A 12,358-nucleotide genomic window follows, 5' to 3' on the forward strand; every position below is an offset into this window, starting at 1 on the left:
ATAAGTTTGACTATTTTGACAATTTGTTCTAATGATAAAAAGTATTTCTTTAAGGAATTTAAAATTTATGCCTCCTCTTATTTCCCCTTTATGAGGGTCCTATAAGGAACCTCATACTATTTTTGGCTTAATCCAAGTCAGATTATAACGTCACAATATTGTTAATAAATTAACATTTTGCAGTATTGTATAACTGTGAATTTTAAAATACCAGTGCCATCTAGTGGTTACTCTCAAGAAGTTTCCTCTCTCTTGGTTATACACTCAAGAGTGGAATTGCTCTTTTGTAGGTAGATACCCAGTAGCTGGTAACCATACTTTAACCTTTGGGGGAACTGCAAAACAGTTTTCCAAAGTGACTGTGCCATTTTACATTCCCACCAGCAATGTATGAGGGTTCCAATTTCTCTACATCTTGGCCAACACTTAGTATTTTCCATCTTTTCTATTATAGCTATCCTAGTGGATGTAAAGTGGAATCTCACTGGTTTTGATTTGTATTTCCCTAATAACTATTGCTGTTGGGCATCTTTTCATGTGCTTGCTTGTTCGTTTATCTTCTTTGGAGAAATGTCTATTGAGGTCCTTTGCTCACGTTTAAATTGGAGGTTCATCTTTTTGTTGCTGAGTTGTAAAAGTTCTTTATAGATTCTGGATACTAGACATTGTCAGATATATGATTTGCAAATATTTTCTTTCATTCTGTAGGTTGCCTTCACTTTCTTGAATGAGTGGAGAGTAAGATTTTTCATCTAACAGTCCCTATCAACACACTCTCTAAAACACCTAACATTTACATAGTCTAAAGAACTCATTAGTGGGGACTTCCCTGGCGGTCCAGTGGTTAAGAATCTGGGCTTCCACTGAAGGGGGCACACGTCTGATCCCTGGTCGGGGAACTAAAAGCCCCTATGCCGGCCAGTGCGGCCAAATAATAAATAAATATGAAGATAACCTTTAAGGAAAAAAAAACACATTGGTTACTCCTTGTTCCTTCTACATAAGCAGAGAACGTGCCTTTTTTTGCCCCACTGTATCTCCAGTGACCAGCACCCACTCGGTGCTAATATTTCTTGAATAAGTAAATTCCTCCGGAGTCTCTAAGGACCGTATCACAGATCTCAAATTCAAATGCCTATGAGACTGGCAAGTGATATAAATGAATAAATAGAGACATTTAGGGCTTGTAATAAAAGAGAGAGTACATATCCTATTTCCAGGTTACTTTTTTTTTTTTTACAGGTTACTTTATCTACTCACATAACCTCATCATCCTGCTCTACCTCTTCAAAATAGAATTTCTTCACGTCTACCTAAAAATATTATGCCGGTCTCTAGTTCATTAGAGTAGCTGAGTTATGTCCAAGGTATAGTACCAAAAGCAATACCGGCTCCCAGAATTCACCTTATTCCACCACTGAGTCTGGGAATTTCCTCGCCGAGATATTGGCTAAGAGTCGAAAAATCAGAGTTAACTTAGTTCTTCGGTGCGACTATTGCAGATCTCTGATCCAGAAGCTGCCCCTCACCCCAGAGCTGTTTATCTATAGTCTGGCCGGCTTTGGTCCAGATTCCGCGGGAGAGTCGAAATGCGCCGCTGGCCGGAAGAGTGCTTATCTGCCCAGGAAAAGCGTTCCTAAGAGGGGCCTCCGAGGGCGCGCGTGCAGCTGGGCAGGCGTCCAGGTGCCGGCGTGGACGGCGAGGGAACCGAGAGCCAAAGTCCGCTGAGAAGCCGCACCTCAGCCCTCAAGGTCCCTGGTGCACGACTCAAACGCCCCCCACGCCCCCAACCCGGCAAAGGAACTCAGCGCTGCGGCGAGGAACCCTTCACAGGCCAGGGAAAGGTGTACTCAGCGGCTGACGCGTCCAGCATTCTAGCGACGGGCTGGAGACCAATTGTCACCGTAGAGCCCCCGCAAGAGGGGCGGGGCGGAGTTGTCTCTCACAGCGCTTGCGCTTAGGGTCGGTTTCCAGGGGCCAGGCAGGCGGGAGGCGGAAACCAGCGCCGAGCGCCACGGAGGCCCACTGCGTGCGCAGGCGCACTCAGCCACCTTCCGTTTCTTGGAGCGCCCAATTCCCCCGCAGACCTCGGGGCGGGGCCAAGTGCGGGGAGAAGTCACCCTCTCAGTATCCGCTCGTTGAGGCCGTTGTCGCCACCGCCTCCAATCTGCAACAGTCATGTTGCCCAACACGGGGTAAGGGGAATCGGGAGCCGCGGGGAAGAAACCCCGCCGGGCGAAGTGGATGGCATGGGTGGCCCGGCCCCCGCGGTGGGAGGGTTAATGAAGCTGCCCGGCGAGGTCTGGAACGCTGGTCCGCGCTGGACACAGTGTTCCTCGAATCTGCGGTAACTTGTGAAAAGTAACGCAGAGTTGTGTACTTCAGGGTGGCAGTCACGTTACAGCCTCTTCCACAGGTAAAGGATCCAGAGTGAGGTGTCCCGCCGACCCCAAGGCGGGTCCCACTTTGGGTTTAGCAGTAGCTGCGTGCCTTGCCGAAGGCCGCGAGTTCTAGGTGAAAGGTCACTGGAACACTGGTGCGCCTAATGAGTCTCCACTCACTCGGAACGCTCGATTCTGGAAGAAGAAAATAATGGGGTGTTTAAAAAGGGATTTCAAATTAGTAACAAACTAAACTAATCTTAAAATATGGTTATCTTTGGGGGGGACTTTTTTCCCTTTTAAAAGATATGAAGTTGTAAAATACACATAAGGAATAATTTGCCACCTTAACCATTTTTAAGTGTACGGTTGGTTAAGTAGTGTTAAGTATGTTTGCATTGTTGTGCAACTAATTTGCAGAACTTTTGCGACTTGAGAAACAAACTCTATACCAGTTAAACTACTCCTCCACCCCCGTCTCATTCTGTTTTGTTTCTATACTGTATGGGTGTTTTGAGCTGAGTGCCAAGTCCGTTCTGTAATTTGCTTGAAACATATAGGTACGTTGCCAAAACACTTAAACAGCTCAGAAGGTTGAGTTTCCTTATCCTTAACTCAGCCTCCTACTTACTCTCTGGTAGGTTTCCAAAAATATTCTGTGCATTTATAAATATATTTGGGTACAGAGTCCTAAACACACACACACACCCACCCCACTTTAAAAAATAGTAGCAAAGTCCCTTCTGGGCCTTGGTATTTTTAGCTAATATGTCTTGGAACGTATTTTCAGTACATGTTGATCTTCCTCCCTTTTAATAGTTACATGGTGTTCTGTTTGTTTAAGCAACCCCCTGTCATTGGATACCAGATCATTTCTAGTTTTTTGTTACTCCTTCTTTGCTGCAATGATTATCCTTGTATTCACCTGTTTGCACATATTTGAGTGTATCCATATGATAAATTCTTGGAAATGAAGCTGTTGGATCAAACAGTATAGGTAATTAAAATTTTGATAGCTAATACCAATAGCCTTCCAAAGAGATTGCACATCCAAAAGGATGAATGAGATTTCCTAGTCCAACACGTTGGCAAACAGCAAAATGTTTGATAATAAAAATATTTGTTTTGATAATAAAAATCTAACTAGAGAAAAAAATGGCACCTCATTATAGTTAAAATTTGTATCAAAGAGCGAGGATGAGGATCTTTTTATATGTTTAAAGCAGCAGTTCTCATCAAGGAGCAATTTTGACCCCCATAGGACATTTGGCAATATCTGGGAACATTTTTGATTGTCACAATTGAGGGGGGTTGCTACTGGTGTCTAATAGGTGGAGTCCAGAGATGCTGGTAAACATAATGGACAGGATAGCCCCCTTCAACAAAGAATTGTCCAAAATGTCTTTAGTAGTGTAGAGATTGAGAAATCCTGGTTTAAAGCCAGCTGTGTATCTTTTTCTTTGCCTGGCTTACACAATTAGGTTTTTGGTTGACCTCTAAGCTCTCTAGTGTAAAAATATTTGTTCTATATCATATGTGTTAGAAATGTTTTTCTCTGTTTTTTTCATTGCGTCGAGTTTGATTATCCAATTTGTTTACCATGCAGAAACATGTCCTTTTATCAAGTCAGAGTTATCAGTCTATTCTTTTTTTTTTTTTGGCTGCACCCTGTGGCATGCGGATCTTAGTTCCCCGACCAGAGATGAACCTGCGCCCTTGGCAGTGAAAGCACAGAGTCCTAACCACTGGACGGCCAGGGAATTCCCCTCAATCTATTCTTTTAAAGTTTTTGTGTTTTTGTGACAAAGCTATAATGCCATCTTAAACTAAGTTTTTTGTTTTATAATTTTTAAGTATTCTTTTAGTATTTCTGTGGGTTTTTTTCCCCACTCAGATTTTTATCTACCTAAAATGAAATACTGTTTTGCGTACTATTTTGGCATAGGAAGTGAGTTAGGAAACCCACTTATTTTGGTTCAGATGGCTGGCTGTGCAGTTGTTCCAGCACCATTGGCTGACTAGTTATTTTTTTCTTTCTATTAGAAATTCCACCTCTGAATTCTTGTATATCTAGGGGTCTTTTTAAAAATTCTGTTACGTTGGTCTGTCTATTCATGTACCGGTACTAAACTATTTTAATTGCTCTAGTTTTATAAAATGCTTTAGTATCTTGGAAAGCTAGTTCCTGCCTCATTTGGATTTCTTCTCAGAATTTTAAGTGATTGTTTTTCTTTCCTAAAGTTAAAAGTTTCATTAAACAAAGTTAACTTTGTTAACTTTGTTAACTAAACAAAGTTAAAAGTTTCATCACATTTACCATGATTTTGAGGTCCCAGAGAATTTTGGTAAATTGTAGTGTAGGTTAACTCTACTTCAGCAAGTTTTAGGCATCTACCAATAGTACTGAGGAATTTGGAACCTTTTTTCTTTCTTGCCTTCTATACTCTGGTTCTAATGCTTTACAGGTGGAGGAGTTCCTTAGTAGTACTAAGGCCCGGTCTTCAGGTTAAGAGGAAAGCTGCCTTTGCCCTTCTTTCTCCCAATTCCTGAGACCTTGAGCATGAAAATGTCCTTTATCCTACTGGGAATGAATCCAACTAAACCAAAGGCAAAGGGGTAGAGCTTTTTTTTTTTCTCTCTCTGCTTCCTCATTTTTTAAAAAAATTTATTTAAAAATTTGTTTTTATTTATGTATTTTATTGAAGTATAGCTTATTTATAATGTGTTAATTTCTGCTGTATAGCAAAGTAATTCAGTGATACATATATCACACACATGCATTCTTTTTCATATTCTTTTCCATTTTGGTTTATCACAGATATTGAATATAGTTCCCTGTGCTATATAGAACCTTGTTGTTTATCCATCCTGTATATAATAGTTTGCATCTGCTAGGGATAGGGCTTTTTAAAGCAACAATTGGGACATTTTCATCTAAATACTTACGTTTAAAAAAATCATTTTAACACTCTATGCATACTCCCTTTTGTATAAAAAGAAGGGAAAATTATACACACATACACACATGATGTGTCTTATGTATGTGTGTGTGTGTTTGCATATTTTTCAAAACAAAAATATGAGAAGGGTAAGCTAGAAATTAAGGAATCTAGTTACCTATAGGCAAGGGATTGAACTTCTTTGAATATACACATTTATAAGTTTTGACTTTTAAATCATGTACATGTTTTACAACATCCCTCATCAAAGATGAGGGGAAAGAGGTAAGCTAAAATGGAATGCTACCATAAACAGAGGAACTTAACTATATGTCAAGTTTTTCACATAAACATACATAGAAAAATAATTCAATTAATTCTTCTTTATACTTTTAGCTCTCCAGTTAAAGATTGTTTATTTGCTTATCTATTTATTTATTATTTATTTTGGCTGCGCCAGGTCTTAGTTGCAGCACACAGGATCTTTGTTACAGCATGCAGGCTTCTTAGTTGCGGCATGAATAATTTTAACATAGTAATTTGTACACTCTTAGAGGGATTTGCTCTAAAGACAAAAAGAGTGCAAAGAGGGACTGCCCTGGTGGTGCAGTGGATAAGACTCCACGCTCCCAATGCAGGGGACCCTGGTTTGATCCCTGGTCAGGGAACTAGATCCCACATGCATGCCGCAACTAAGGAGCCGGCCTGCTGCAACTAAGACCGAGCGCAACCAAATAAATGAAAAAATAAATAAATAATGAGAGGAGAATGGGGAGCATCTATGCAAAAAAAAGTATAACTTTAAAAGAAAAAAGAGTGCAAAGAAATCTTGAACTTTACTTGGTAGATTTATTATTGGTAGTGGTATTAGTGTAGTGATTTGAATACTATTGTGTTTTACAGTATACAGTGTACCTGCCTCTTGTTGGTCTGCTTCTTTAACAGAAGAACAGATGAGGATCCTTACTCCTCTCAGCCACGGGCGAGAGTGCTACTGGAGTCTTTTTCTATCCCCTAAACTGGCTCTGGGGGCTCTTGTCCTTTTTTCTTCCAGAAAGCCATGTCTCTGTCAGAATCCCATTCTTGTCAAAAAAACTGTTAAAGTCTTGGATTTCTGTTTATCGTATTTAACCTAGAAAGTTTAACATGTATATAACTTACCAATGTCTAAAGTAAAAAAGTTTTACCATTTTCCCAAACAATACAAGTACCTAGAAAAGTTGAACTCCAGTCACTCAGTTTTTAACTTGTGTTATTGTAACAATATATTTTAATTCTATCTTTTTAATCTCCAAAATACTATTATTTATTATATTATTTATATTATTATAATTATCATTATAAATACTTTTTTAGATTTCCATACTTAATTTACTAATATCTTTGGCTTTTATTCCTTCTAGCACCTCAGACCTTCAATCTGGGAACACTTTTCTTCTTTCTGTAGTAAATAAGGCATGAGAAAGAAAGAAAAAATATTTGGATTGGACTGAAAGAAACAATGCTGTCATTATTTGCAGATAATATGATTACATAGAAAACCAAAATAATGTATAACTAAATTATTAGATTTAATAAGAGTTTGACAAATTTTCAGGATACAAAAGTCAATGAGGAGAATTAGATTTCTGCACACAAGCAAAAATCAACAAGAAATACAGTACAATGGCAGTAAAAATGAGAAGTTCAAAATCCAGAATATGGGCTATACTACAGGACAAATGATCTATATTTTTCAGCCAATAAATGGCATAAAGAAAATGGAAAGGGGAGCTGTTGTAGATTAAAAGAGAATTATAAGATATACAGGCATACCTAGTTTTATTGTTTTTAACCTTTATTGTGCTTTGCAGATATTGTGTGTTTTACAAACTGAAAGTTTGTGGCAACCGTGCTTTGATGGTTAGCATTTTTTAGCAATGAAGTATTTTTTATTTAAGATATGTACATTTTTTTTAGACATAGTACTATTGCACACTTAACAGAGTACAGTGTAGACATAACATTTATATGCACTGGGAAACCAAAAAATTTGTGTGACTCGCTTTATTTCAATATTCACTTTATTGTAGTGGTTTGGAACTGAACTTAACAATATCTTGAGGTATGTCTGTAACAAATTAATGCAATGTGAAGTCCTGACAGGATCCTGATTTGATCAAACCAACTGTAAAAAGACATTTTTGAGATAGTTGTTAAACTTTGCATATGGATAGGTACTAGTTGATATTGAGGAATTATTGTCAATTTTTTTAGTTGTGATAATGATATTGTTATATAAAAGTTAGAAATGCATACTGAAGCATTTATAGGTGAGATTATATGACTTCTGAGATTGGCTTTCTGATTATCACTTTCAAATTTTGATAATTGTTGAATTGTTAAATAAAAATGGGAGCTTATTTTAGTATTTTCTCTATTTTTGAATATATTTGAAAACATCATAATAAAAATTTAAAAATGGTCTTTAAGCATCTTTGCGTTGTTAGTTGCAAGGGAAAGAATAGTAATTACACAGTGGAAAAATCTGATAACACCATGGTTGGATGGCCAAAATTAACATTACATTTGATTACAGAGAGACACTGTGTAGTTTCAGGTGTGAAATAGAGAGCAATACCATGTTAATGGATTGGAGCACTCAGTGTCATAAAGATGTCAGTTCTTCCCACATTGAATTCTAGATTCAGTACAGTTTCTATCAAAATCCCAACTGATTTTGTTTGTGCAATTAAATAAGCTGATTCTAAAATATATGTGGAAAGGCAAAGGTCCAAGTATATCCAAGAAAGCTGTTATATTTAAGACAGTGCAATCCATGTAGCCAAATGGAGCAGAATAGAGAGCCTAGAAACAGATATGTATATTTAGGGAGACTCAGTCTATGAGAAAGCTGACATTAAAGATCTGTGGGAATGATGGACTTTTCAGACTGGGACAGTTGGTTAGCCATATGGGGGAAAATGTAGTTGGATCCCTACCTCAATTCATATACAAAAATTCATTCCATGTAGATTAAAGACAAAAATTTAAAAGATAAACCATAAAACTTTTGGAAGAAAATTAATACAATTGTGGTTACAGATGGATTTCTTAAACCCCAAAAGCATTGGCTGTAAAAGAAAAGATTCATAAATTCTGCTATATGAAAATAATTTCTTCTCATCAAAATATACTATAATTGTGAAAAGGAAGCCACAAATGAAAAGATTTTAAATCTTTAAAAGCTTATAGACTTTTATGAGTCATTAGGAAAAAAGTCAACCATGTAGAAAGATGAGCAAAATAAATTAATAGGAATTACTTAGAAGAAGGAACATAGTGAGTATTAACATGAAAATATATTCACCCTTATTAGTAATAAGGGAAATGTAAATTAAAACCATACTGAGATACTATTTCATATGTACCAGATTGTCAAAAATTTTAAATGTCTGACATCAAGTGTTGGGGAGGTGTGGAGCTGCAGGAACTCGTACTCATATATTGCTGCTGGTAGGAATATTAACCACTTTGAAGGAGGTTTGGCATTATTTGGGAAAGTTGAACTTCAGCATGTGTTTCAGTTACCTATTGCTTTAACAAACCACCCTAAAACTTAATGGTTTGAAATGACAATGCTTTATTATTATTCACACTTCTCTGGGTTGACTGGGTTCTTCTGCTCTATATAGTATAAGTTGAAGTCATTCATATGGCTCCTTTTAGCCGGGTTCTTGACTGGGGCTGAAACATCCTAAATGACCTCTTACCCTCTCTCCCATTGCCTCTCATCAGTTGATAATCTGTCTCTCTTCTTTACAGCATAGCATTTGGCTTCCAGGAGAAAATGGAAACTACCAGCCATTTTATAGCATGGTCTTGGAAATTCCAGAATATCATTTCATCATATTCTATTGCTCAAAAAAGTCATAAGGTGAACCCAGACTCAAGGGGAAGGGGAAAATATACTCCTTCTCTTGATGGAAGGGATGCCAAAGGATTTGTGGTCATGTTTAATCTACAACTGTGTCCTGTAATCCGGCAGGTTCACCCGTAGGTGTATGCCCTAGAGAAACTCATGCACATGTGACTGGAAAAAGTGTACAAGATTATTTTTAGCACCATTGTTCATAATAGAAAAAAAAAAAACCTGGAAACGATCCCCAAAGTCCATAAGCAGTAGAATGAATAAGTACTTTATAGTATGTTCATATGTGAAATATTGTATATTAATTAAAATAAGTGTAACTATTTGCACCAAGATATGGGTAAGTCTCCAAACCATGTTTCGTGAAGGAAGCAAGTCATAGAGTAACATATACTGTATGAATCTATTATATAAAGTTCAACATTAGGCAAAAATTAAACAGTTTATTGTTCAGATCATAGTTAGGCAAACTTTATCTGTAAAGGTCCAGATAGTAAATATTTTAGATTTCCTGGGCAAGAGGCAAAATTGGAGATACTATGTAGGTGTAAGAGATGTATCTATAACATCACATATAAGAGATGTATGTATAATGAGAGGAAACCAATTTCCACGGTATTTTTTAATTGGTGAAATTCAAAATAAGTACTTTTTTTGTAATACATATCTACTAATGACAAGAATGAAATTCTTTTCTGGGGAGAAGGAAGAGTGTGTTGGTTTCCTAGGGCTGCCGTAACAAAGTACCACCAATTGAGTGGCTTTAAACAAATTTATTTTCTTAAAGTTCTGGAGGCTGGAAGTATGAAGTCCAGGTGTTAGCAGGGCCATGCTCTGAAATTCTGGGTAGAATTCTTCCTTACCTCTTCCTAGCTTCTGGTGATAGCTGGCAGTCCTTGTGTTCTTAGCTTGTAGCTGTTTTGTTCCTGTCTCTGCCTCTGTCATCATGTGGTATCCTCCTTGTGTGTCTGTCTTTACATAGTCTTTCCTCCTCTTAAAGAGACACCAGTCATATTGGATTAAGGATCCACCCTACTCCAGTATGACCTCATTATAACTAATCACATCTGCACCAACCCTGTTTCCAAATAAGGTCTCATTCGGAGGTACTGGAGGTTAGGACTTCAACATATCCTGACATTTTGGTAGATATAATTCAATCTGTGACAGGGAGGTACAATTGTATTTTGGTGAATACAGTTCAATCCATAACAGGGAGATAATGTTTTGCTTAATTGGGGTTCAAAATTGGTGTTCCCTATCATCAAATTGATCATACATGTTCATCTGTGAAAACGATTCTTCACTCTAGGGCTATGCACAAAGCAGATGGAGGGTTGGGTTTAGTCCTGGGCTTAGACATAGAGATGTAAGTGTTAGGAATAGTAAAAAAACAAGGGAATGAGTAATAATATTTAAAGTGCTGTGAGAGGAGATTGGTTCAAGATGGTGGAGTAGAAGGACATGTGCTCACTCCCTCTTGGGAGAGCACTGGAATCACAACTACCTGCTGAATAATCATCGACAAGAAGACACTGGAAATCAACAAAAAAGATACCCCACATCCAAAGACAAAGGAGGAACCGCAATGAGACGGTAGGAAGGGTGCAATCACAATAAAATCAAATCCCATAACTGCTGGGTGGGTGACTCACAAACTGGAGAATGATTATACCCCAGAAGTCCACCCACTGGAGTGAAGGTTCTGAGCCCCACGTCAGGCTTCCCAACCTGGGGGTCTGGCAACGAGAGGAGGAATTCCCAGAGCATCAGATTTTGAAGGCTAGTGGGATTTGATTGCAGGACTTCGACAGGACTGGGGGGAACAGAGACTCCACTCTTGGAGGGCACACACAAAGTAGTGTGCGCACCAGGACCCTGCAGTAGGAGCAATGACCCCATAGGAGACTGAACCAGACCTACCTGCTAGTGTTGGAGGGTCTCCTGCAGAGGCAGGGGGCAGCTGTGACTCACTGCAGGGACAAGGACACTAGCAGTAGAAGTTCTGGGAAGTACACCCTGGCGTGAGCCCTCCAGGAGTGCGCCATTAGCCCCACCAAGGAGCTTGTGGGCTCCAGTGCTAGGTCACCTCAGGCCAAACAACCAGTAGGGAGGGAACTCAACTGCACCCATCAGCAGACAAGTTTTACTGAGCTCTGCCTGCCAGGGCAATACCCAGCTCTACCCACCACCAGTTCCTCGCATCAGGAAGCTTGCACAACCCTCTTAGCCTCATCTGCCAGAGGGCAGACAGCATAAGCAAGAAGAACTACAATCCTGCAGCCTGTGGGAAAAAAACCACATTCACAGAAAGACAAGATGAAAAGGCAGAGGACTAGGTACCAGATGAAGGAACAAGATAACCCCACCCCCCCCACCAAAAAAACTAAATGAAGTGGAGATAGGCAGCCATTCAGAATAATGATACTGAAGATGATCCAGGACCTTGGAAAAAGAATGGAGGCAAAGATTGAGAAGATGCAAGAAATGTTTAACAAAGACCTAGAAGAGTTAAAGAACAAACACCTAGAAGAATTAAAGGACAAACAGATGAACAATACAATAACTGAAATTAAAAATACACTAGAAGGAATCAATCGCAGAGTAACTGAGGCAGAAGAACAGATAAGTGACCTGAAAGACAGAATGGTAGAATTCACTGCCACAGAACAGAATAAAGAAAAAAGAATGAAAATAAATGAAGACCGCCTAAGAGACCTCTAGGACAACATTAAATGCACCAACATTCGCATTATAGGGGTCCCAGAAGGAGAAGAGAGAGAGAAAGGACCTGAGAAAATATTTGAAGAGATTATAGTCAGAAACTTCCCTAACATGGGAAAGAAAATAGCCACCCAAGTCCAGGAAGCGTGGAGAGTCCCAGGCAGGATAAACCCAAGGAGAAACACACTGAGACACATAGTAATCAAATTGATAAAAAAGACAAACATTGTTAAAAGCAACAAGGGAAAAACGACAAATGACATACAAGGGAATTCCCATAAGGTTAACAGCTGATTTCTCAGCAGAAACTCTACAAGCCAGAAGGGAGTGGCACGATATTTAAAGTGATGAAAGGGAAGAACTGACAACCATGATTACTCTGTCTGGCAAGGATCTCATTCAGA

General features: G+C 38.8%; 1 protein-coding gene across 9 annotated transcripts in view; it reads left to right on the top strand.

Annotated features, from left to right (window-relative positions):
- The first annotated feature begins 1,964 nt into the window (after nt 1–1,964).
- HSDL2 (hydroxysteroid dehydrogenase like 2) overlaps nt 1,965–12,358 on the top strand; it is a 92,315-nt gene continuing 81,921 nt past the window's right edge. For 2 of the 9 annotated variants that reach the window (XR_016393612.1, XM_089913595.1), the window contains exon 1: nt 1,990–2,195. Coding sequence is in view for 6 of the 9 variants with exons in the window: in XM_089913595.1 (XP_089769721.1) it covers nt 2,179–2,195 (17 nt within the window). In the remaining 3 variants the exon portion in view is untranslated. Of the gene's footprint in view, nt 2,196–12,358 lie in introns of all 9 variants that reach the window. The other 7 variants (XR_016393611.1, XM_022579027.2, XM_089913597.1 and 4 more) reach the window with 6 other exon arrangements.

Source organism: Delphinapterus leucas, chromosome 6 (genome assembly GCF_059928025.1).
Source record: "Delphinapterus leucas isolate spDelLeu-1000000601 "Yukka" chromosome 6, BTC_Dleu_Yukka2, whole genome shotgun sequence".
NCBI lineage: Eukaryota > Metazoa > Chordata > Mammalia > Artiodactyla > Monodontidae > Delphinapterus > Delphinapterus leucas.